The sequence below is a fragment of the Protopterus annectens genome, chromosome 10.part0 (genome assembly GCF_019279795.1).
Source record: "Protopterus annectens isolate FY-2018-M chromosome 10.part0, PAN1.0, whole genome shotgun sequence".
NCBI lineage: Eukaryota > Metazoa > Chordata > Ceratodontiformes > Protopteridae > Protopterus > Protopterus annectens.
In genome coordinates this window covers 829,071,570-829,099,116 of record NC_056744.1, presented here as the reverse complement: position 1 = coordinate 829,099,116, position 27,547 = coordinate 829,071,570, and the positions used below count along the sequence as shown (strand labels likewise).

The 27,547-nt window shown below is 42.2% G+C and overlaps 1 protein-coding gene across 1 annotated transcript in view; it reads right to left on the bottom strand.

The window, feature by feature from the left end:
- PKN2 (protein kinase N2) overlaps window positions 1-27,547 on the bottom strand; it is a 2,214,272-nt gene that overhangs the window by 219,350 nt on the left and 1,967,375 nt on the right. Inside the window, exon 19 of the mRNA XM_044085632.1 lies at window positions 3,209-3,351. Coding sequence (XP_043941567.1) covers window positions 3,209-3,351 — 143 coding nt within the window. The remainder of the gene's footprint in view (window positions 1-3,208; window positions 3,352-27,547) is intronic.

Sequence of the window (27,547 nt, the reverse complement as noted above, 5' to 3'; positions counted from 1 at the left end):
GAACCCAACAAAATATTAATGAGAATCTCTGTTCTCCAGAGAGCAGCCCTGCACTACCAGGCTATAACTCGTACCACACTTTTCGGCCATATAATTTGGACCGAAATACCAAAGGAGGAGGTGTGTCCATATTCTTTAAGGATATCCACACCTCCAGGCTAGTTGCTCAGCATAATGCATCCGAGGTTATCCAAGTGAAACTAACTCTGGGCAAAACTGCAATCCAAATTGTAGCTTGCTACAGATCCCCCACCATGCCCCAGGATTCCTACTACTCTTTTCTTGATGTACTGGAAAATATTAGGGTTCAACCAAACACCCTAATAATGGGCGACTTCAACTACCCCACCATTAACTGGGAAAACTACTTGTGTACCAACGCCTTAGCTCAACGCTTTCTGGAATTCATAAACTCCAATGCCCTTGATCAACTTATCCACACCCCCACCAGGGGCAAAAATATCCTTGACCTAGTCATTACCAACATGAGTGACCGGTGTTCCACACTTGAAGTCAACTCCTCGTTGGTCCGATCCGACCATAAGCTTATCACTCTTGATATCCACATCCAACCCCAACCCCCCATTAAGGAAACCACAGTAAAAAATTTCTCGAAAGCCAACTTCATGCTTCTTAAGACAGAAGTGGTGAACTTCATGACAATCATGCAGATGGACAATACAGTTACAACTGCTGAATCCTACACAAATGCACTCTATATGCACTTACCCGAATGCATGGACCGTGCTATCCCAAACAGAACCAAGACGCTATCCTCCAAAAAAAGGAAGCCAATCTGGTGGTCCCCTGCCATAAACAAACTGTACAACAGAAGGAAGAAACTGTTGCAAAAGAGAGTAAAATCCCACGAGAATCCCAGCTCCCTGGTCAGCCTCAGTAAGAAGCTGAGATCCCTTATAAGATCCTCCAAAGCTAGCTACGAAAACAAAATCGCTACTAAATCCAAGGACAACCACAACCACAAAAGCATTCTATAGCTATGTCAAGAATCTAGATGGTAACACCCAGAACTGCTCTGAGTTACAGCACAAAGGCACAAAAATTACAGAACCAACTGATATTGTCAACATCCTGGCAGATCGGTTCAGTGCTAACTTTACCCTCCTCTCACCCCCTAAAGGGCCTATATCTATACAGGAAGAATGCAGAGTCCCTGTAATCACAACTACGCAGGTAAAAGCTGCACACAAAAACACAGCATCCATGGGACCGGACAACATCCCCGGCTGAATTTTACACTAACTTCAGAATGAAGTGGCTCCCCACTTACGCACCATGTTCAATAATAGCCGTGCATCAGGCTTTGTGCCCACTGAATGGTGCACAGCAACAGTTATCCCACTCCACAAAGGGGGAGCCACCACTGATCCCGGGAACTATCGACCTATTAGCCTGACAAGCCTGGTCTACAAGGCCATGGAACGTACCATCATGGAACTCATAAACAAAGACATTGGTAACTTCCAAACTCTGGATTCCACCCAGTTCGGGTTTGTGAAATGCAGATCATGCATCCTGAACCTGATCGACTTCTTTGAGGCAGTCACCAAAGCTGTGGATGAGGGTAAGGTGGTTCACACAGCCTATCTTGACCTCGCCAAGGCTTTCGACACCATCCCCCATTCTGGAATTATAGCTAAACTCACTAAACTAGGTATAAATCCCTACATGACAAGATGGGTTGCCAACTGGCTCACTGACAGAACCCACACTGTAAAAGTTGCAGACTCCAAATCTGACCTCAAGGCAGTGGCAAGTGGAGTGCCACAGGGTTCCGTCCTGAGACCCGTCCTGTTTGGTATCTACTTCTCTCAACACAGAAGACCTCTGGCTGCCAAAGTTCGCAGATGACTGCAAACTAGGAGCCATAGTCAAGTCCCCAAATGATGTGGACATCCTACAGAAGGGCCTCACTGAGACAGACAGATGCCTGGTGTCAGAGCCATGGCCTCAAGTGCAGTGTCATCCCCTTTGGTAAAAACTCTGTACCCATGAACTACCACACAGGCAGCAATCTACTTAACACTGAATGTCTAATAAGAGACCTTGGGACTCTGGTGGACAGTAGTCTCTCCTTTGATAGTCACATTGTCACAATAGTCGGGAAGTCCTTCTATGTGGCACACCTCATCATAAAAGGGTTCTCATCCAGGAAAAAAGAGGTCATTGTTCCCCTCTACTCATCACTCATTAGACCCATTATAGAGTACAACGCCCCTTTTGGAATGTACCTCACAAGACATCTGCAGCAGCTGGAAAGGCTACAGAAGTACCTCACAAAGAGGATTACTAGCCTCAAACAAATGACCTACACTGACCGCCTCAAAAAACTCCAGCTTTATTTCGTAGCATATCTCCTACTCCGAGGTGATCTCTGCCTAACATATAAAGCTATGTCAAACCCAGAGCTGTTGGACATGCTACACCTAAAGAAATCCCAATCTCTCCAAGCTACATGCTCTAGGGACCTAAACCTTGTCACCACAATAAACAGGACATGCTGAAGGGATAGATTCCTGTTCCAGAGACTTCCTATATTCTGGAAGAAGTTACCCATCTATGTCAAGCAAAGTTCTTCATTAGCATTCTTCAAGAAAAATCTTGATGAGCGGATGGGAAATAGGAAATACACCCCGGGGATCACTTCTGTGTCTCTGCTGGACAGTGGCACAGGAAAACAACTTTCTTGGGTGGCGTAAGCCATAGTAGCGTGCTGGCTAGTCTGACGTAGGCCCTTGGGCCGATAGCCTAGTACCTACCTATGAACCTATAAAAGCAAACACGCAAGTGCTTTCACAGTGAATCCCACTGCTTCCTCAGACGTTTAACTTACACTGCGGGAACTTTCATTAAATAAAACACCTTAATTAGAAGCCGATTAAATAAAAAATCCTTAAAGGCATACACGTCTCTAACAACCATAAATTAGTCAAATAGAATAATCTGTCTTAAAAATGCCATGTAAAAACACATATATAAAACACACACACACACACACACACACACACATATATATATATATATATATATATATATATACACACACACACACACACACACACACACACACACACTTTGTAATGTAATACGTTTATTAGCTGTTAAAACTGATTTTTAAAGGATGCTTTCCTTCAGCACATATAAATGGAAAGTTTCCTGTACTTCAGAATAAATTTCAAGAACTTACCTCACCAACCAGCATTTCATAGATGAGAACACCAAGTCCCCACCAATCCACTGCTCTAGTGTATGACGTTTCTGTTAGCACTTCTGGAGCAAGAAATTCTGGAGTGCCACAAAAGGTATTTGTCCTATCTCCAAAACCCATTCCTGAAAAATGTAAGCAAAAGTTTAAGTATTTCTGTTATTCTACATATTCCTAAATATGGCAGTACAACGCTTTCAATGATGCACAAATCAGAGCAATCTGTAGATAAACTGCAGCACTTCCATTTAAAAATTAAAAGAACACTAAGCAAGAAAGGAGTACTGACTGCAGTCCTAAAAAACTGGGTTCAACTAATTGATCCAAATTCAAGAAAAGCTATATGGAAGTGGGAGCGACTGCCTGATGTAGGGGAGGCCTGACCACACTGAGAGAGAGCCAGCAGAGTCGCACCTCAGAACTGACAACTGACCAAGCGCCTCACAAAGTTGCGTCACTATACAACATGTCAGCCAGAAAGCATTACAGGTACTACAGCTGGATACATCAGTAATATGTAAGCATGCACACTGAATGATAGCACATCTTTTTGAGTTGAGGTGTCACCCTTACAACTAAGTGAAACATTTAGGTTTTACCCACCTTATTTATTTTATTTTTATTTTATTTTACATTTGTTGACCGGCCAAGTCCAGCTGGATACATGTCCATTTTCAGTGGAGGCCCGGGGAGAAAAGCTCCAAGAACAGGGTTATATAAACAAATACAAGGACAAAGCTGAAGCAAGTAAATACACTGACATTTAAAGGCAAAATAAAGCAAGCAAGTAGTTAAATATATAATTTAAAAGAGATACAGACTTGAAACGATGGACTAAGAGGGCTACATTGTGGACGCTTAAGGCTTTTGGGTTGGGTGGAGGCTTGGAGAGGGCTAGGTGAGGCAGGGACATTAGCTATTAGTCTGGATTAGAGCAGGGGCATAGCCATTGGGACTTCAGGAGTGCTCTGAGGTGTATTTTAAATTGGTGCAGAGAGGACATAAGTCTTAGGTTGTTTGGGAGGGCATTCCAGGATTTGCCAATGGAATTAGCATATAGAGCTTCGCCACCCGAGTTGTTAGATTTAATGGTCAGCACTTGTAGACTTTTGGATGACCTGAGGGACGTAAGGTTGGAGTAGGGGGTGAGTATTTTGTTCAATGAGGGGGTTTTATTTGGATGGCTGATAATTTTAAAAGCCTCAGTGAGTTGGTTGAGTTTGAGAATGTTGGGCAGTTCTAGCCATTCCCGTGTCCTTAGATTTAGGCAGTGATGGGTGCGATAGGGCTTTCCAGTTATGAATCTGGCTATGTGATTATAGGTAGTGGAAAGTTTATTAAGCTCTCTCTTGTGAAGGAAGGAGAATATCGGGGAGGCATAAAGGAGTGTGGAGAGGAGGTGGGTTCGGGCAATTGTTAGTTTGGTGTGTGGGGTTAAGAAGTTCTTTATTCTATACATGGACCCAAGTTTTTTGTTGACCGACTTAATGGTTAGGTTTACATGCATATCAAATTTAAGTTTGTGGTCTATGGTCACCCCTAGTAGTTTGGTGTGGGAGACAGGATAGATTATGGTACCATTGTTGGAGGACACATAGAAGGTTGGGTTGTTGGTAGGAGGAGGTTCTATTCCTTGGGTGGTAGCTGGAGTGGGGAAAAATAGAAGTAATTTGGTTTTGGTTGGGTTCAGTAGGAGTTTTAGTTCCGAGAACCATTTTTCGACTGTGGAAAAGCAGTTTTGGGTTGTGACTTGGAGTTTGGCAAGAGAAACGTCAGAGCAGATCAGGGTGGAGTCATCTGCATATTGAATGCAGGTGGCTTTGGGAATGATAGAGTGTAGACCATTTATAAAGATGGAAAAAAGAAGAGGACCGAGAATAGATCCTTGGGGAACACCAATATTAGTGGGGAGTAGGTCTGATAGCCTATTTTGCCACTGAACCGCCTGTTTTCTGCAAGAGAGGTAGGCATTAAACCAACTTATGGTTGGTTTGCTAAGATGAAAGGTTTCCAGTGTGTGGAGCAACTGTTGGTGATTGACCATATCGAAGGCTTTCGATAGATCTAGAAAGAGCGCAGAGGATATTAATTTGTTATTGCGGTTGTAGTTGACTGAGTCAACAAAGGAGAGGAGAGCAGTGGTTGTGCTGTGATGGGGGTGAAAGCCGTGTTGGGTGTTGGACAGGAGGTTATTTTGTGTGAGGTGGGTAATGAGTTGCTTGTGAACACAGCGTTCCATAATTTTGGCTAGAGGAGACAGTATTGCTATGGGTCTATAGTTAGAAGTGTCAGTGGAGGACCCTCCTTTATGGAGAGGGATGATATAAGAGATTTTCCAGATAGAGGGAATAGAAGCTTCAGAAATGGTCCGGTTGATCAAGATTGAGACAGGGTGGGCTATGGCATCAGATGCTATTTGCAAGTATTTGGCTGGGAGCAAGTCGGCCGCTAGGGTGGTTGGTTTAAGTTTTTTCAAGAGGGTGCGAATATAGGAGGTGGAGGTAGGTTGTAGGTTGAAGGTAGGTTGGGTTGGATCTTTGGTTAAGGTTGCACCCGGGGGAGAAGTAGCAAGCTTACTGGCGAGGGACTGGATGGTCTCAGTAAAGAAAGAATTAAAAGTGTTGGCTATTTCACTTGGATCTTTATCCATGAGTTTTTCAGGGGTGGGGGTGGTAGATTTACCTGGATGTAGGAGGTGATTGAATCCAACCCAGAATTTTTTAGGATTATTCTGATGTTTATCTTGGAGGTGATAGAAATATTGTTTTTTATCAGACATAACGGCTGCTTTGGTTGAATTTCTAAGCTGTAGAAACTTGATGCGATCTAGGGGGGTTTTTGTGGCTCTCCATTTGTTCCAGGCCTGGTCTCTGAGTTTAATTTTAGTTTTAGTATCTTTTGTTAGCCAAGGTGCAATACGTTCCTTAGTTCTAGTAAGTCGCTTAGGAGCATGAGAGTCAAGTATCTTGGGGAAAGTGTCATTAAAGTATGATACACTCTCATCTAAAGGTAGAGTTTTTAGGATGTGCCAGTTACATGCCTTGAGATCAGCACAAAATTGGTCTGGGACAAAATTCTTGCAGTTCCTAACTAGTCTGGTTATGGGGGGATTCATAGTTGAACATTTGTGTTTTATAATGAAGGTAATGAGGTGATCACTAAGGTCATTGGGAAGGGTCCCTGCAGTACAGTTGTTAGGATCCTTATTAGTAAGAATCCAGTCTATGATGCTCTCCTTTTGTTGGGCATGTCCAATTCTAGTGGGAGAAAGAATGTTTTGGGAGAATCCATGTAAGTTAATGGGGAGAGGGTTTGATTGAGCGGAGTAGAGGGACCAGTCAATATTAACATCTCCTAATATTATAGTTTCTTGGGGATAGTTGGTAGCCAGACAACTAAGAGTTTGTTCTAGGTTTTCAACATTTTTGCCTGGGGGTAAGTAAACTACTATGAGATTAATACTTTTTTGGTTGCTTAGGGATAGCTTCACGGCAATCAGTTCCAGGTTAGGAACTTTTGGAGGTTGGAGTGAATTCATTGTGATGTTCAAGGAGTTCTTGAACATGACAGCTATTCCCACGCCCTTTCTAGTTATTCGATCGGCCCTGAGGATGTTATACCCAGGTGGGATGATTTCCTCATCCTTAGTGCTGGGTTTGAGCCATGTTTCTGAGAGACACATGATGTTAGGGGAGTGGGTTTCGAGCATGGCATTCAAGTTGTGAACTTTATTATTGATGCTCCTTAGATTAAGGTGAAGCATAAGGAGGGAGTCCGCTGGGCTTCTGGCTGCGTTGAGGGGGTTAGGGCCTAGGTCACTATTAGGGCCTGGGTTAGGGTGGATATCACCGTCTTTTGTGATGGATTTTTTCAAGTAGTCAAGTATTTTTTGGAGTTTAATTAGTAGTTTAAGGTAGTCCCTTGTTGAGGATACTTTCGGGCGACAGAGAGTAGTGTGAGTTCTTTTAGGGATCAGGTGAGTAGCAGGGTAGTGAGAGGGAGGGATGAGATTGGAGGGGTTATAGGAATGCAGAGAGGTCTGACCCTTGGGGAGGTAGGCTCCTGTTAGGGCTTGGGTTTCATAACTTGTTAAAAGATAAGGTAAAATAAGGAGTAATGGTAAAAGGGAGAGGGTAGTAAAAGAGTTTCTATCCATGGTGAGGGGTGAGGTAGATGGGTGGACAGAGCTAGGGGAGTTGCCTTGGTGCAATTGGTATGTAAAACAATGGAGGTGGGAGTAGAGTGTGTTAAAGGAGAGAGTTTGGTGGGTGGGCTGAGTAGCCTTAGTAATAGAGTCAGGCAGAGAAATGTTGCCCAGGAAATGGAGGGGAGGAGGAGGGAACAGTTGTGATTGGGTGTGTTAAAGGAGAGAGTTTGGTGGGTGGGCGGAGTAGCCTTAGTAATAGAGACAGGCAGAGAAATGGAGGGGAGAAGGAGGGAACAGTTGTGATTGGGTGGTGGTAAGGGGGATGGGCTTGATGACCTAATAAATGTAGAGGTAGTGGGGGCGGGTGGGGCGCGGAGCGAGCCCGAGCGTAGCGAGGGTGGAGCGGGGACTACACCACAAAGATTTCCCTGGGTCTTAAAGGTAACCAGGTTCAACAGCAGCTTACTGTAGTTTTTTGTTAAAAATAACCAGTTTTCAGTTGGAGTTTTTGCTGCCTAATTCCAGCAGCAGAACGCTGGGCAATAAAAAACAGTTTTAGAAGGATAGTTCATTACCCTGAGTCACTTGAAAGTTTTACTTAGGATTCAGAGGTATTTGGAGGAGGGTTGTTTGTGCATTCGCACTAGAAGAGGGTCCTGTGCCATGCGGTGTGCGTCTAGCTTGGGGGCTATCTAAGGTGGAAATAATGGAAGAGAGATGGTGTTTTTAGTGTTAGGTACCTTAGTTAGTGAAATACATACAAACGCGTTGCAATAGTCTTGTTAGGATTAATCAATACAATACAGTAGGTAAGTAAAGATCATAAGCACATTTCAGCAGGAGATACTGTTCTTAAGCACTATGTAACATGCATACAACAACACAACAGTTGGTAGGACTATGCAGAGCTGAAATTCTAAGGCAATGCTAAAATACGCCACAAGGCATGCAGTTTGTCAAGAAGAGCGTGCTCTACTAGCAAAGCACACACGCTAAACAGTATTGCTAGTATTACTTAGTTTACATCAGAAATGCAGCAAAGTTTGACTTGCTAGTAGCAAAACGCGTGCTCTACGAATATAACACACACGCTAAACAGTATTGCTCTTGTTACAATGATTACATCAGAAATGCAGCAAAGTTTTGACTTTCTGGTAGCAACACACCCGCGATAAACTGTATGTTAATGAGAAAATGCAGAACCAGAGCACACTACAGTATATTTACAGGTTAAAATCTCAGATGCTATAAGGTTTAAATTAGGGTGGGCTCGCTCTATGAGCATACATTCTGAAGTAGTAAAATGTAAACTATAAGCCCAGGCTAGTGTCTTCTCCGTTTGAATCAGAAATACAGCAAAGTTTAAATTTGTTTACTACATACCCTAAAACAAGGAAATGGAACCGTGCAGGTCTGTCCCTGAACTTTTCCCTTGAGCAAAAGTAATGGCAGAAAACCACAAGGGTGTAATGTAACCTCGCTGACGTCAGGTACTACACCACAAAGATTTCCCTGGGTCTTAAAGGTAACCAGGTTCAACAGCAGCTTACTGTAGTTTTTTGTTAAAAATAACCAGTTTTCAGTTGGAGTTTTTGCTGCCTAATTCCAGCAGCAGAACGCTGGGCAATAAAAAACTGTTTTAGAAGGACAGTTCATTACCCTGAGTCACTTGATAGTTTTACTTAGGATTCAGAGGTATTTGGAGGAGGGTTGTTTGTGCATTCGCACTAGAAGAGGGTCCTGTGCCACGCGGTGTGCGTCTAGCTTGGGGGCTATCCTGAGTCACTTGAAAGTTTTACTTAGGATTCAGAGGTATTTGGAGGAGGGTTGTTTGTGCATTCGCACTAGAAGAGGGTCCTGTGCCACGCGGTGTGCGTCTAGCTTGGGGGCTATCCTAAAACAAGGAAATGGAACCGTGCAGGTCTGTCCCTGAACTTTTCCCTTCAGCAAAAGTCTGCATCTTTCCAAGTCAAAACTTGTAAAAGTAGTGGGCTCTTACCTGTAAGCTACCAAGATGGGTTGAGCTCACATAGGCAAATAGGGAATTAGCATCCATTTCACTTCTTTTTTTTTCTTTTAGTAATTCAAGCCAATATTCCTTGCAAGGAAGAGTGGCTGTGGCAAGAAAACGGACTTCTCTATTTACTAAATGTAAATGAATGATATCATACCAAATAAAATGACAATAAATGTGCCCATATTTCCTAAAAAAATTAACTTGCTTACAAAAGAAAAGAAAAAAGATTTGAAGATACGACTTAAAAAACGTAATATTCTTATATCATTGAACATTTTTGTAAATATAAAAACAGAAGATTCAAAGTAAAAATTATACTGAAAAAAAACAAACTTGGCAACTTTACCACAATTAAAACAGGGTAGCTGAAAGCATTAAAGCTGTAGATGAACTACAGGTACTAAACAGTAAATAGGAAAGCCCCGAAAAGGAAAGCAAAAATGAATACCATACCCTAAAAACACCTGTGTTGTATGGAAAGTCATGATTATGTTCCAAAAATACTTTGTAAAAGAAAAAGAGGGTGCTGACTAGTCCCCTAGGGGCAACTGGCAAGTAAAATCTTGGCTACCTACAAATGACGTCAAAGAAAACACTATTGAAAAACTGGTAACTTGCCAGGTGGTAGGTGTACAAGCCAGTCTATTAACTCCCGAGTAGAAATAAAGTGAAGTTTTTGTCTACTGTCGTGATGCAAATAGTTGTGTTGTTCCAATTTTCACCCTGTACACAGTTTCAAGAATGTCTTTACTCAGTTAAAAGAATGACTCTTACTCAGTCCATTTCAAGTAGATATTCTTTATTGGCAGATGAGTGCTGCTTACATGACTGTGCAAACAGTGTTAAGTCAGGGCTTTTCATTTACAGTTTAGTGGGTTGAACCTGGTGCTATCATCACAGCCCATGACACCATTTTGGGAGGGGTTCAAAGTTTATTAGTCTGCCCCACTAGTCATGGTGGATGTAGCCTTTTGTGAGTGGGGGTGTGTTAGAAATGTTCATTGTATTTCAATTAACTTCTTACCAGTAAGTCAGCTGAAAAGACAAAATATCAACAGTTAAAACTAATGAAAACATGGCTTATTATATATTGTTTTGTCCCGTTTTATATTCCTTGTCAATTAATAGAATTGAGGATTAATGTTTCCACTGATAAAAATCTAGTCCAGTGCTATAAAAATAAACTATTAAATGCGTAAAAAAGAAGAAAATAAGCATTTAACCAGTGGATAATGGTAGTCATCTAAGTTTAGCTGTGCTTTCATGGGTACTACTTCAGATGTGCCAGGTAACAGGCCTTGAATGTGCCTGTAGGTATGTATAAGACATGTTAGAGAAGGAGAGGAATGGAGGGAATGTTTTGGTGGCTGATAAACTGGTCAAAGTGGAGTACTTAAGGGTAGAAACTCTGATATCATTGGTCCAGATAAGCACTTTCTGTTTAAAATAGCTAGTGGCGGGGTTGGCTATAATCTCAATTGATCCTGTCAGCTTAAATCCATGTATTGTTAGATACTCGTTTTAAATATAGCAGTGCGTGGCTGGAATCACTTGGCTAGTGTATGTCCTTTACTAGCTATTTATCCAGGTGGGTGGCTGATCTGATTGGAAATAGGATGTTTTATTTTTATTATATTATTATTGAATTATCAGTTAATTGGTTTTAAGAAAAGGTATGAACTTAACCTAGATCATGCTTATAAAAGGAAAAGAACAAATGATTGCCTAATGTCCATCATGTAGTAATGTCTTCAGTGTAGTAGGGGCTGACGGAGCTGCACTATTACAATCACGGTCCATTTTCTGAAGCTGGGCAACACCTCTAATTAAAAGGAAAAGAAGGGAAAGAAAGAAAGAGAGCAAGATATACTGATCTGCACTAAATTATATGGGGGGGATGCTATGTGCCAAGGGTTGTGCAATCTTAATGAGGAAGATTTACCCTGCCCATGCTTACTGTTTGGAAATGTAGAAAAAGAGCTGTGTTACAAGTGAACAGACCTAATTGGAATGTTACAAATTCTTGGTTTTGTATGGAGGTGGCGGGTGTCCTGCTGATGCTAGCCTGGAAGAAGGCTGTGTATATGATAGTAGGCCATGGAAAAACTGCCGACCTCTGAGGGTTCGCCATGTTAACAAGTAATTGTGCTTTTCTAATGTGGCAGCATTACGCTCCTCATGCTTTAGAGATTAAATAAATAAGCTGCTGTCAGAAAGTAATTCAACATAATGGAGAATTACAAAGTCTCTGTATTTTACAGGGGTGGAGGGTGCCTATCTGATGCCAGCCTGAAAGGAGGATGTCTAATGGGGGCAGGGGAAACCAGGCCGACCTCTGTGGAGTCCTCCAGGTTAAGAACTAACAAACTGAACTATAGTACGGAAGGCTAAAACACTGGCACCAATAAAGCTTGCAGCTACTATGGATCCTATAGAGGAACTGAAAAAATGTGCATGTTGGGGATGGAATACTTGTACTAACGTCCACTTAATCTGCAATAGGGGAATGGATCCTAGTGATGAGAGAGTGGAGGGCTGTGGTCAGGTAGGGGGGATCCTAAAGTGCCATTTGAACTGTGAACAAGGGTGGGGAGTCATGGGAGACTGCAGGAATGTGGCGTTCCAATGCCCAACTGCTTGAACATATGTGCACTAGTAATGCCGCAGATGTGGCTCATGCAGTAAAGAACTTAACACCTTTGAATTGCATTGAATTAAAAAAAACTAAATACATTCACCATTAAAGCAGAGACTATACAGAACATGGACAAGGAACCATGTACACGATGCTTTGGCCTCCTGGGTTCAAGATGTTTGACCCAGTATGTGGGGCTGATGCATAGTTGATCTCAGCAAATTGCTCTTGGGCTTTCCCTACTAGATCCAGTGTGTGTGTATGTTTGAGGGGAAGGGGTAAGATAAAACTGTGTTTCAATGAATCCTGTTGAAAACTACTGCTAGATGACCAAGATCCTGAACAGAAGTGTTATATTAAGAATCAGCAGACAGTAACCTAGAGTAAACCTCTTCTCTATAACCTCTGCTTTAATGGTGAATTACATGATTATGCTCCGAAATCAATAGGGAAAAGATATAGTTAAGCTTTTCCATAGCATGAGACCTGATCTTAACAGCACTTACGGTTGCTTAACAAAAGCTTGTTAAAGTCATCCAAGTGCTTTTAAGACTGGGTCTAACTCTAGTGACTGATATCAAACAATGACAGAAAGAAAAACAGCTTTTAAAAGCTGTACCACACTTACAAGTAGAAAGTATGGCGGAACAGTCTAACAAAACTTTTAAAGTTGTTAGTTTTACAGAGGAGCAATTCATTTCTACCTGCTGTCCATACCTCTCAGTTGTCCCTGATTTTACAGAACATCCTTGATTTTGCCTCATATTATTGCCATGTCCATCGCAAAATGTTTTAATTTTGTGTAAATCATTGATGATTACAGCTAGTCTGTAATAACAGACATTATAGTTTCACTTCTTACTAGTTGGAAAAATGCATGCTTTCGCAAAACCTGTCCTATTCACTTTTTTAGTGAATTAGAGCAATAGTTATGAAATGTCCCTGATCCTGATCTTTTGTTCTACCCATTATTTCTGGATATATCCAAAATTCTTGAGCAAAGAAGTTGAGACGTATTCTTCTGTTTGACAATGCTACGTGCTTGCACTCTTTTCATCTTTTTTTCTTTCTAACTAGCAACACATGAAGCAAATAAAGCAGCATGCACTACAAAGAATTTTGAATGGATATCTGATTTTAACTCTATTATCTGTTGTTGATATGAATGCAACAATTCAATTCTCAAACTTCACTCAAGGTGAATTTCTTGGCATCCAAGTCTCGAACATATAATAACTAGATGTAAGAAAGCAGTTTAAAAACTGGCTAACCACTGTTAAGATTACGTGGGGATGAAAAGCAGACACTGCCATCCAGCAAAGAAATGTTATGTACTTACCATAACAATAGATCCAATTTGCCTGACTTTCATCCGGTTCAACTATGAGTTGTCAGATTTAACCAGATCTGAACTCGGCACCAAATATGAAGCTCTTTGGTTCCAGGGCTCTGACTTCTCCCCTATCCATAACTTGCTGAACCCCATCCTACTGCTCCAGAGACAGTTTGCCCCTAAAAATATTACATCTAAAAGAAAATCACTGTAATTATACGTTTGTGTAAAACCCTCACTTAGGACTAGTTCCATAATGCATGACAGAAAAACTGGAAGGGCTAAAAGACACTGGCAGTAATGACTGCTCATAGACATGGAATGCCAAAGTTGACTGGTCATCGGAGTTGTAGATCATAGTATAAAGCGTGTGCTTTAAATATAAGACACATGTGAGGCTGTACGTGCACATATATAACCTGCATACATGCACACTCCTAGTGCTATTTTGAAGGAGCAGCCAGGGAGTGAGCATGCATGATCATAGTTCTTAACTGTATATATAGTTATAGTTAATAGTCAACAATAGTAATGTGTTTGTATGAAATAAAGCTGTTACAACAGAACCCACGAAGACTCTTTATTCATATCCCAGACACGAAAGCGACATGGTGTCAGAACTGGGATGGAAGAGAGAAGAAAGTTCGGAACCATGAGGTGCAAAGACAACAGTGAAGGTAAAACAAACAGAAAAGTGCACAAACATAACCAGAAAGAATCAAAGGTAATGAAAAATAACACAAACTATTTATTTGATGCGAAAGACAATAAAGGCGCATTACAAGGGCACAAACCACACTATCAGGCAAGCAGAAAGTACGAAAAGTTTGTTAACTAAAGAAAATGTTTAAGATAAAAGTATTCTACGAAACAATTAACCTTAAAGCAAAACGAGTATGTTTAAAGCAAAAACAAGCGTGTTTAAGGCAGAGTTGGTCATGTTTCAAGTAAAATGAGCACAAGAAAAGTGTATTGGTTGTAAAAAAGGGCTTAAGCAAGCAAAACAAACATAGTAAGAAAGATAAAAGGCACATTAAGCAAAAATAAAGCAAGGCGACTATATATGTTTTGGCAAAGTACTGTACTTGGGCATAACTAGAGTTATTCAACGTCTCAAAGTGTGTAAAAGTGCTTACAGTGTGTGCTTACTACTGTGCATGTATTTCAACCGCTATTACAAAGTGCTTCTTGTACTGTAGAGAGTTGCCTAATAAGGTACTGCCATTCTGGGGACATTTCAATGTGCTGTATGCAGTTATTTGCAAAATGCAACTACTTTGAAAAGTTACTGAGTTTAAGGCAACAGATGTTTGATTTATTTGCATTGTGCAGTTGCTTGGCATTTTTCTTACACTGATAAGAGGTGTTTTCTTACAAAAGATGACATTACAAGAATATTACAGTACTCGTGAGTTATTCAGTTGCATCGTAAAGTTTTTGAATGTTTCTTAAATGATAAATGACTTTAGCATTTTTGCCCTTACCACAACATTACAAAAAAATACCAAAATGCCCAAGAAGTTTATTTCACAAAGTACAGCTATTCAAAAGTACTACGACGTTGTTTATTCACATAATTCTTAAAAGCCCAACAAAGGTATAAGTTCAGAGTACAAAGGCATTGGAGAATTATTGGCAGTAGTTCTGGCATATGTGCATGTATTTATGCTTATTTGCAAAACCCTTTGTTGGTATGTGGTAATATGACAGACTGATTTTGAAAACCCCTACCACTTGTAGTTGATCAGAATATTACAGAGAAAGTACAGTTGTGTACACTTACCATAAATTTAGATGTTCAAATGTATTTACTGTTCAGTCAACACACTTGGGTTATCTGCCTGCAGGTATAGCCCTCAGTCGGCCCGAATACCAGAGACTTAGTATTTCTGCATTGGATGCTGTCGCTCCAGGACTGACGTCAGGTCGTCAGGGGTATAAAAACAGGCAGCAGACGCAATTACATCCGTTTTTCTTGCCTCAAATGTCAGGAGCCCCCAAGTAGGGAGCGAAGTTATGGTGGGGAAAACACCACCAGTAAAAAGTAAATACCAGTACCAATAGTAATAGCCATAGAGAGGAAAGAGAGAAAACCAGGGGGCTGGAGGGAGGGAAACCAGGACTGCAACAGTGAATACACTCTAAAATCTACATTTATGTTGAGGTCTGGTGTAGGTGCCAGGGTGGCACCACTGTCAGGCTGCGCAGGAGTGGGTACCAGTGCTGGCGTGACCAGTCCAGGGTAATCAGAATTGTCCTTGGCCTGTCCTGTTTTACCTTTAGTAATACTCTTGGGAGAAGGGGCAGATGGGGAAAGGCATAGACTGAGAGCTTTTCCCACTGAAAGGATAGGGCATCCATTTTCCAGGCCCTGCTGTGAGTATTCCTGGTGCAGAATTTGCTGAGCTGGTGGTTGTAGGGGGTGGCAAAGATATCCACCTCTGGGGGTCCCCCATTTCCGAATCAGAAGGTTGAAGGTGCTGGGCTCCAATTTCCACTCGTGTAGGTCTAGGAGTTTTCTGCTTAATTCATCTGCCAGTGAGTTTTGTTTGCCTGGCAGGAATTGAGCTTGTAGACGGACTTTGATGTCGAAGGCTGTGTTCCACAGGGCCATAACCTGTAGAGTGGGTAGGAATGGGTTCCCCCCCTGCTTGTTGATGTACCACATAACTGTGGTGTTGTCTGTTTTTATTAGCAGTTGTCGTGGAAAGAGTATGGATCTGAAAGCTGTCAGGGTATTCTGTACAGCTAGCATCTCTTTCTGGTTGTTGTGCAGATGAATTTGACTTGGGCTCCAGTGGCCCTGAATACATTTGCCAGCCATGTAGGCCCCCCAGGCATAGTCTGATGCATCTGTGGTCAGGGTCTGAGCGGCGTGGGGTTGAGTAAATGGCAGTCCCTTGTTGTGGTTGCATGCTTCTGCCCACCAAAGGAACTCTGTCCTTAGACAGGGTATGATAGGAATGACTTCCAAGTCCTGAGAATGTTGGCACCAAAGACTTTTCAAGTACCATTGAAGTTTCCTCATATGCAGTCTTACATATGGAATTAGCAGTATACATGAGGCCATGAACCCTAGGGCTTGCAGTATTTTTCTTGAAGATAACTGGGTTCTGGTGGCCATTTGTTTGAAGTAGTCTGTCAGATAGACTTGCTTTTCTGAAGTGTAGAATATCATCTGGAAAGCTATGTCCAAGCTTGCTCCCAGGATAGCTCTGATATTGAGCAGGGAAAGTACTTGGTTTTGAGCCTCTGCTCACTGGTTTGGGGGAAGGTCTGAAATCCAATTTGGGGTGGGCAGTGAATGGAAATAAAATTTGTACCCCTGGGATACAATGTTGAGGACCCACTGGTCCTGGGTGAGAAAATGTGTACCTCTGGGATACAATGTCAAGGACCCACTGGTCTGGGTGATGGACATCTAGTTTTTTGCATGAAGGGCAAGTTTTCCTCCTAGGGGCACAAGCAATTGGGCAGGGCTGAGAAGTGGAGTGAAGAAGTCATTGTGAGATTTTTCTGTAAGGGGGTGGCTTACTACTCCCTGCTTTATGGGTGGGGGCACTCCATTGCTTAGATGTCTGCATACCCTAAGACTGTAGTCTGAGTGGTCTGTTTCCCCTGGGTCTTGTTTGAGAAGGCCTGGAGGGGGCTGGAAAGGACCAGTGTTTTGAAGGGCAATGTCTACTGAATATAGGGGGTTGCACTTGTAAGAATTCTTTAACAGTCTGCATAGATTTAGCTTTTTCTTCCATCTTTTTAAGAATCTCTTCTGCTTTGGTGCCAAACAAACAGTCTTTATTCAAAGGAGCGTCTAACAAATTTGATTTGACATGGTCTGGCAAGGTCTGCTCCTTCAGCCAAGCATGTCTTCTCAGTACAGAGCTAGTGACTGCTGCCCTGCAAGATGCTTCTAGGGCATCAAAGCCCCACTGCAAAGTATACTTACTGACTTGGTTTGCAGAGTGCATAAGCTCCTGCAATTCTTTATTTTCTGCACAGTCTGGAAAAGTTACCACTTTTTGTTTAATGAGTTCCATAATATGTTGCTGGTACTTCAGCATGTGAAACTGGCAATTCAATGCCCTAATAGTAAGAGTTGCAGAGGTATATACCTTCTTACCCTAGCTGTCCAAAGCTCTGGAATCCCTGTCCGAAGGGGTGGGATTCTTCGCTGTAGTAGCCTTGATACCTTTAGGCCTCTGGGAAATGATCTCTGGATCAGCAGTAGGATTCTTGAAAAGAAACTTGTGAGTATCAAGTACTCTGTAGTACCTGTCTAGTTTCCTAGGGGCAGGAGGTAAAGTGTCGTGAGGAAGACTGCATTCCATAAAATCATCATCCACAACATCCAGGACAGGGGGGTATAGCTAATGGCCTGTGCTGAGGCAACTCTAAAAATTCTCTGAGTCTCTTTTTGGACTGAGGATAGTCTTGGCATTCCCAATTGAAATGCTCTCTTAATGTATGCAAGGTTTCACCAAAAGAAAAATCCTCTGGAGGGGAGGCAGAGGGAATGGATTCCTCTGTATCTGAATCCTTACAGGCAGATAAGGGCATGTCTTCATAATCAGAACTCTGAGTCATCGGATTCCTGCTCGGTAGAACCTGAAGGGGACTGGATTCTTTGTCTCTCTGCAGAGGAAGGCTGACTTCCCCTAATCAGCGTAATAAGGTCTTCAGCCATTCTAAGCATTCTTTTTTGTGGCATGGGAGCCTGCGCAGGCGCTTTGTTCATCGGTTTTCTAGGTGTAGTGCGTACTCTGTGACTAAGAAACTCGGTAGTTTTGGTTAGAAATGAAGTCGTTGGTTTGATTCAAACATCGGTAGAGCCTCAGAAGCCGGTGCCTACGCAGCAGCTCCGGACGCATCCACGGTAGAGACATCTGCAGGGTCCATAGTCAAAGAAGCATCTCGCGGCATACCCTACTCTGACTGAGTCTCAGCAGAGGCCTGTAAATCCAGTGATGCAGGCATTAGGGGCAGCAAAGGCGCCTCACTGAGTACTGGCAGACTGGTGACTAGCTTAAAGGAAGCATTGTCGGCAGTTTTGGACCTATGCTGTCTTTATCCTTACTTTTTTTGGAAAACTGGTAGTTGGATGGCTTACCAAAGCCATTTCAGAATATGGAGATTGAGAGCGAAAGAATCTAGCGACAAAGATAGCCCGACGAGGAATGGTTCAGGTATTAAACAAGGCACAAAACCGACAGCGAGGGACATCACGGTCTGAGCCTAAACAGATGACACAGTAAGAATGAAAATCTCTGTGAGGTATTTGTTTTCCATTGGCAAAACAATTGTTAACTTTTTCTGACACCGGTTAGAGCAAGAAAAAAGGATCCCCAACAGGGTACTTAGCTTTAAAAGACTTCAGGATTATTCAATTTGAATGAAAATTCAGGTAGCGGCCAACCGGCACTTGCGAACTGCTTCTGCTTCGGGCTCCTCCTCGGCAAGAAAGACTGGGGTAATGGTGTCGGCTGCCTGTTTTAATACCCCTGACGACCTGACGTCATGGAAGAAGCAACAGCATCTGACGCAGAAATACTAAGTCTCTGGTATATGGGCCGAGTGAGGCCTACCTGTAGGAAGATAACCAAAGTGTGATGACTGCAACAGTGAAACACGAAGAACATCTAATGAACAACTCAATGTAACCAGTAGTGCGAGACTTGTTGCTTATGGAGGCGAAGAAATTCAAATCGAAGGTTCAGTGATACTTTCATGTTATGGCCGATAACTGTTAAAACTTGTTATTCTACGTAGTCCGAAGGCCAGTGCAATCTTTACTGGGTCTCAAAGATAGTTTAAGGACGAATCTTTCTTTTGTTAAAGAGGTCCATCACATAAGTGCATTTCTGAGTTCTAATTTTTCAGAAGATATTTTCTCAGACATTGCCGATGTTTTTGATGACAAGCTAGGCAAACTTCCAGTTGTGTATCCCATGAAGTTAGACCCAGAGGTCACTCCAGTAGTCAGACCAGCAAGAAGAGTTCCGATTAGTACGCAAGATAAAGTTAAGGCTCACTTGGATAAAATGGTGCAGTAAGGTGTGACTTGCCCAGTCACAGAATCAACCGAATGGGTGTTGTCCATGGTAGCTGCTCACAAAAAAGTCTCACTCAAAATCAGAATATGCACTGACCCAAGAAATTTGATCAAAGCATTAAAAAGACCGTATCATTTAATGTGTAAAGTCAAAGAGGTTGCAGCTCTAATACCGAATGCCACTGTATTTTCTGTTTTGATGCAAAAAGTTAATTTTGGCAAGTAATGCTGGATCGCAAATCCTCATTTCTAACTGCTTTTGGTACTCTGTTTGGGAGATACAGATTCCTAAGGATGCCATTTGGAATAAATTCTGCAAGTGAATTCTTTCAGCGTGTAATGGAACAAATTTTTTTGAGTTATCCCTGTGCTATAATAGTAGATGATCTATTGTTTGGAGGCAGTAGCGGGTAAACAGGCAGAGCACAACAGAAACCTCAAGAAAGTTCTAGACAAATCACATGAAGTAAACTTGAAGCTCAATCCAAGTGCAAATTCAGACTTCCAGAAGTTACATACGTAGGACATTTATTCAAAAGTACAGGTCTGAGACCGGACCAGACTAAACAAGCAGCTACTCTTGAAATGTCAGCTCCAGATAATGTTCAAAGCTTTACAGAGTTTTCTGGGCATGGTCAACTATTTATGCAAATTTATACCAGACTTCAGTGAGATGACAGCAACTTTAAGAGAGCTCACAAGCAAAAAATTTGCATGGTCATGGTTGGAACAGCACCAAAAGACATTTGAAGACCTTAAGCAAAAACCTGCCATCCCACCTATATTAAGATGCTACGATGTGAACAAAACCAGTTACTCTTTCCTGTGATGCTTCAAAATTTGGTCTAGAGTGCAGTTATACTTCAAGAGGGCAGACCAGTAGCCTATGCATCTAGAACGCTAACCCAAACTGAGATGCATTATGCTCAAACTGAGAAGGAACTTTGGGCAATAGTATTACATGCTCCAAACTTCATGATTATATTTATGGTCGAGCTATTCATACTGAAACTGATCATCAGCCTCTAGTTACTATTTTAAAGAACTCTATGCACTCCACTCCAGCGAGATTACAAAGAATGATGCTCAAATTGCAAAAGTACAATTTCAAAATGGTCTACACTAAAGGAAAATTGCTCTAGCTGGGTGATACTTTATCCAGCTCACCCAGGATTACAACAGAACAGCTTAACGCAACTTTTGACTTTGATGTGATGTCAGTGAGTAATTTTTCCACCACTACACTTGATGAGTTAAGAGATAATACACAGGCTGATCCAATTTTGCAGAAGCTCAATCACTATATTAATGTTGGACGGCCATCAGAGCAATCTAGTGTATCACCTGAAGTGCAAATGTATTTTCTTTACAGAGATGAATTGTTGATGGAAGATAGCATTATTTTCAAAGGTCCTAAAATTGTTGTTCCTGATTCATTACATGAAGAATATATCCAGATTTTGCATCGTGGTCACCCAGGTTCCACATACACTAAGAGAAGAGCAAGAGAATTAGTATTTTGGCCTTCATTACCGAAAGACATTGATAGAGTTCTTTCTTCTTGTTCTGCAATAGTATCAGATTGCATTTACAAAGAGAACCACTTCAGCTAAGTCCAATTCCTGAACTACCTTGGTCTACTGTAGCAAATGGTATCTTTGAATGGAACAATCAACACTACTTAGTTCTGGCAGATTCTTATTCAAATTGGTTCGAGAGTTATCTCCTACCTAACCTAACCGTAACTGCTGTTATTACTAAGATGAAACGTCATTTTTCAGTTCATGGTAGTCCACACAAACTTTTTTCTGACAATGGTACTCAATTTACTAACCAGTTATTTCAGAAATTTGCGTAAGAATGGGACTTTGTACATGTCACTAGTAGTCCTGAATATCCTTAGTCCAATGGTCTACCTGAACCAGCAGTACAGAGGTAAAGCAATTACTTGAAAGGTCAAAGCATGACAATATTGATGCATTCTTGAATTTGCTTAATCTCAGAAACATACCCTGTGATGACATTCTTGGCTCACCTGCTCAAATATTACTTTCCAGGCAAACTAGAACCGTTACCTATTTCAAGGTTGTTGCAGCCTAAATCTAAGAACGTTACAACCATCAAGACTCAATTGTTTAAAAAATTTAATATCCAGAAATCTAGTTAAGACCAATCGAGCAGATTACTTTGTCCGTTGAGAGAAGGAGAGACGGCAAGAATCCAGACAACAAAAGGTTTTGATCGAATAGGGCAGATTACAGGCATCTGTGCAGAGCCGAGATCTTACCTGGTAAATTCCAAAGGAGTGGAGTATAGAAGGAATCGCAAACATCTTCTTCCTGTACCAGAATCATCACCATCATTGCAATCACGACACTGTTTCTGTGATGCGGACTCTAAACCGAAGAGCGAGTCAAACACTGTTTACAGACCAGAATGTGTTCAAAATTCTAACTCCATTCCAGAAAGTAATTTGAACATTCCACAGGTCAACCATTTTACAGAAACTGTTCCAGTTGCTAAATCTAATAACCAGTTTTATGTCACATGATATGGACGAGTGTCTAAACCAAGTGTGAAATACGCAGCAATGTGTACTTGACTGTACATACCTATATGTTTAATATGGTATAATGCATGGTTATGGGTTACCTGTGATTTCTGCATGCCAGTCTCATGACAACTGCATAGTCTATTCTCAAAGAGAGAGGATATAGATCATAGTATAAAGTGTGTGCTTTAAGAAGCATGTGAGGCTGTATGTGCACGTATATAACCCTCACACGTGCACACCCCTAATGCCATTTTGAAGGAGCAGCCAGGGAGTGAGCATGCATGATCATAGTTGCTAATTGTACAAAAGTTACTTAAGCTACAGTCAGCAGTCAACAACAGCAATGTGTTTGTATGAAATAAAGCTGTTTGAACAGAACCCACAAAGAGTATTTATTCATGTCCCAGACACGAAAGTGTCAGGAGTCCTACTTGTAACAATGTGTTGGGGGCATGTGGGAGGGATGTTGAACTGCACGAAAATCAGGCCACATGGATCTATTATGGTAAGTACATACGTTTTTTGTATCCAGTGTTGTTTATTTTCATCCAATTCAATGATAGGACAGATTCCCAAGAATATAGGCCCGAGTGGTATTAAGGAAGGGCATTCCTGAAATGGTGGGGCCAAAGGATGAACGAGATCTAGATTGTTCATCCAGTCTATAATGGGATACAAATGCACAAACTGCTGACCAAGTGGCTGCCACACACACATACCAATAGGTAATCTAGTGGCAAAGGCTGTAGAGGTTGCTACTGCCCTTGTGGAAATGAGCTTTTGATTTAGATTGCAGGGACAAACCCTTTTTATTGTATGTGAATGAAATAAAATCAGATAATTATCTAGACAAAGTAACTTTAGCGACTGCTTTGTTAAATTTAGGTTTACAGAATGCCACAAACAGTTCTTAGTGAAACCCTGTCCTTATGAAAAAGCAAATATGGTGGTTTGCATCTCTGATATCTGCTTAGCTGAAGTGACAGCCTCCATAAAAAATTTCTGGGAGTCAGAAACTTTAAATTCACTGATGTTTCTGGATCAAATCGTGGTTGAGTCAATGCTTGTAACATGACGGTAACATCCCAAGGAGTGACCAGGTCTCTGATAAGGGGTCAAAGGAGAAAGTTTCCCTTCAGGAAGGCTTTAGAAATACTCAAAGAGGCTAAAGATGAATTCTTCTGGTCTACATGACAGCTAGAGATGGCTGCCAATTGAACTTTGATACAGGAGCAACTGGACCTATTGTGAAAAAGTTCTGATAAAAACTCCAGGATGGAGATAACAGGAATGCCTGACCCTGCAGAGGGCTAAAGGTAAAGTAACTGCTGCACTTGTGGTTTAGGTGAGATGCAAATTGGTTTATAAGGTTGGCTCCAGTGAATGAAGATCAAGATTGTCACTGTTGGATTGAAGGACCCCTCATGAGGCATCAGGCTTGATCTTCTCAACTTGTATGCCAGAACACTGCATGATCCAGGGATAAGCTCTGCTATTAGAAAGCTGTGTGAAGACGCCACCCTTTGCCAGAGTCTTATGGCTTTGCAGAATAGACGGTAGGAACAGGTTACTCCCTGTTTGTTGATGTACCAAACTACTGACATCTTGTTGGACTGTACTTGGATTATACCTCTGGAGAGAGGGTCCTGAAAGGTCTGCAGTGCTAGGACCACATCTCTCATCTCCAGAACACTGATAGTAAGGTTGACTTCTGTACAATACCAAATGCCTATACTATCTTCCCTTCGAAATGCACCCCCAACCTAGAGGAAGCATCTGTCATCATTACTGCTGTGGGGGGGGGGGTTAAGAATAGGCACCTATCTGCCACAGAAGATGATGTTATCCACCAAGATGTGTCACCTGCATATTTGAGTAAGTCTTATTCTGGGCATGAAGTGGTGAAAAACTTTGACCATTGTACCATTAAAGTCTACTGAAGAGCCCTCATGTAAAATCTGGTGAGTGGGACTGTGACGTCCCTGCTCTGGACCAGTAATCAAGCAGCCTTCACCACGGACACCAGTGAGGGATGTTCACTTGGAACAAAGATGCATACACACAGTATTTCCAGATGCAGCTCTCTGCACCAAGCATAATTTCCCTTAAGAGCACACAGGGAACATACTCCTGTCTTGAGGCTGAGTCATCCTCCCCCCACCAGACCCCGAAATAAGACTCCCCATTGAAACAGCTGTAGATTTGAGGCCTCAGCCAAGTGTTCCAAGCCAAGCTCTCCATCACCCTCTCTGTGAAACCAGTGTTCTGTGTCCCTGCTCCAAGTAGCTGACACATACATGAGAAAGGCTGGCACAGAATTGCCAGCTATGCCCCCTCTGCCCAGACTATAAGGTAGATACTGCCACCAGAACACTCCCAAATCCAGCTACTCTAAGGCTCTTTCAAGGTTACCCACTTACTGAGTAAAATTAATACTAATACACATGGTAGTGTTTGACCAATGCAGCACGGCTTTCAGAAGCAGCCATTGTATCCCACACAAATATAAGTACTCTCAAAGGTTAAAATATTCACTAAAAGACCAGCCACAATGAAAAGTTTAAATATATTTAATAATAATTAATAATAAAAGATAAAAATACTAAATATCTATTTACAATTAACACCAGTTTCACTCACAGGGAATATTAAAAATAACACTAATAGAAAGATTCATACAGATGCAGAACAATGGTACTCAACTAATCTCATTATATTTTCCTGACTGCTCTAAAGAATTACTATTCCCTGGTTACTTACTAAAGCCAGGCAAAATGAAGTTGGTGAGTTCATAGGTGTGTACTAGGCTAATGGCCCTGGAGCCTTTACAAGCCTAGCCCAAAAGAATTGCCCAGGCACCATGCCACCCGATGTCAGTTCACAGTGCCCCTTATCCAAATAGGGCAACTGGAATGTTTCCTGGAGTGAACTTTCTGTTACCCATCCACTCGTCAAGATTTCTCTTGAAGAGGGCCAGTGCTTTGGGAGATGAACCTGTCCCTCCAGCATGTTCTGTTAATTGTGGTAATGAGGTTGTGATCTCCGCAGTGTGTGGTGTGGGGGAATTGGGATTTCTGTAGGTGTAGTATTTCAAGCAGGGCTGGGGCAGACATGGCTTTGTAAGTCAACCAGATATCACCTCTTAAGTAGACAATCAGAGACAGAGAACAGCTAAAGTTTCTTGAGCCTGTCCATGTAGGACATGTGTTTAAGGCCTAGGATCCTTTTTGTGAGGTATTTATGTGGTCTCTCCAGCTGTTGCAGGTGTCTGGTCAGGTACATGCCAAAAGAGGTGTTATATTCAATGACTGGTCTAATGAGGGACGAGTAGAGAGGGATGATGACCTCTTTCTTCCTGGATGCGAAACCTTTGGTTATAAGATGTGCCACGTAGAAGGACTTTCTGACCACAGTGGCAATGTGGTGGGTGAAGGTGAGGTGGCTGTCGACCTGGATCTCTTATGACCCTTTCAGTGTTCAGTGGGCTCCCATCAACATGGTAATTCGTGGGAACTGCATTTGTTTCCAAAGGGGATGATAATGCATTTTTGGCGTTAAGCTTCAGGCCATGGTTCCAACACCAGCCACTGGTCTCAGTGAAGCCTTTTTGTAGGATGTCTGCATCACTTGGGGAGTTGATAATGACTCCTAGCTTGCAGTCATCAACCAACGTGGTCAGCCAAAGTCCTTCTGTGTTGGCCTGGACTTCTGAGAAGTAGATGTCAAACAGGAGAGGGCCCAGGACAGAGCCCTGTGGGACTCCACTCGTGACTGGTCGACAGTCTGACTTGGAATTCGCAACTTTCACTCTGTGGGTCCTGTCTGTGAGCCAATTTGCAACCCACCTAGTGATGTAAGGATTGATGCCTAGTTTGGTGAGTTTATCAATGATACTGGAGTGGGGAATGGTATCAAAGGCCTTGGCCAGTTCGAGGCACTGCCTTACCCTCATCCATAACCTTGGTGACTGCCTCAAAGAAGTCACTGAGGTTCAGCAGGCAGGATCTCCCCTTGACAAAGCCAAACTGTGTGGGGTCAAGAGTTTGGAGATTGCCTATATCTTTGTTAAGCAGGTCCATGATGATGCGCTTTGCATACCAGACTCGTCAGGCTAATGGGACAATAGTTCCCAGGGTCTGTAGTTGCTCCCCTTTATGGAGTGGGATGACTGTAGCAGTGCACCATTCATTAGGGACATAACCTGAGGTAAGGCTGTGACTAAACAGGACACACAGATGTGGTGCCAGTTCATTCTGTAGCTCATGTAGAGTGCAGCCATGGATATTATCAGGTCCCATGGGCGCTGTATTCTTGGCTTTAGACAATGCAGCTTTTACCTGTGCCGCAGAAATGGTGGGTACCAGGCCTTCTTCTGGTATTGTGATAGGGCCCTTGGGGAGGGAGAGAGGGGTAAACTTGGCACTGAATCTGTTGGGCAGTATGCTGGCTATATCTGTTGGCTCAGTATAGGAGGTGCCATTGTGCAAGAACTCAGGGTAAATCTGGGTATTGCTTTTGAGGTTTCTAATACAGCTATAGAAGGCTTAGTGGTTGTTTTTGGTGTCAGACGCAATTTTGTCTCCATAAATGGCTTTAGAGGATTTGATAAGGGATCTCCGCTTTTTGCTGAGACTGATGAGGAAGGTTTTTCCAGTCTTGTCACTTCATTTTTTTTTCTGCAACAGTTTCTTCCTTCTGTTGTAGAGTTTATTGATGGCTGGGAACCACCAGATTGGCTTCCGTTTTTTGGAGGAGAGCATCTTAGTTCTATTTGGTATAGCAAGGTCCATGCATTTGTGTACATGCTCGTACAGTGCATTGGTGTACGATTCAGCAGTCATGCAGCTATTTTCCATTGGCATGGGTGCCGAGAAGTTAGCCAACTCTGTTTTTAGGAGCCCAAAGTCGGCTTTAGAGAAGTTTTTCAGGGTGGTCACCTTAGCAGGCGTGTAGGTGAGATGGAAATTTCCATGGTAATCAGTTTGTGGCCAGGAAGCAACTGACTAAAGGTGTGGAGCAATGGTCTCCCATGTTGGTGAAACCATGTCAAGGATGTTGCTTCCTCTAGTGGGGTCAAAATGAACTGGTCCAGGGCCTTGGAATTGATTAATTCCAGAAAGCTTTGGGTCTATACATTGGTACTTGAATAGTTTTTCCAGTTGATGGAAGGTTAGTTGAAGTTGCCCAGTATGAAAGTATTCGGTTGGAACTCAACAGATTTCAGGGTGTTTAGGAAATTGGAGTGACAGTCTAGGGACATGTTTGGGGTTCTGCAACAGGCTATGACTTGTATCGCCGTCTTATCCAGTGTTAACCTGAAGTATCCTGGATGCATTGTTCTGAGCTACCAGTCTAGAGATGTGCATATCCTTTAAGAATATGGAGACACCACCACCTTTGGAGCTTCCGGACGTATTCTGAGGCCGAAAGGTATGGGATGAGTTGTAGCCTGGGAGCGCAGGGGTGCTTTCTAACTCTTTAAACCAGGTCTCCATTAGAGCACATATGTCGACATTCTCCATTTTGAGGACAGCTTCGAGAAAGTGCATCTTGAGATTTAGACTTTTAGCACTTGAGCAGCATGAC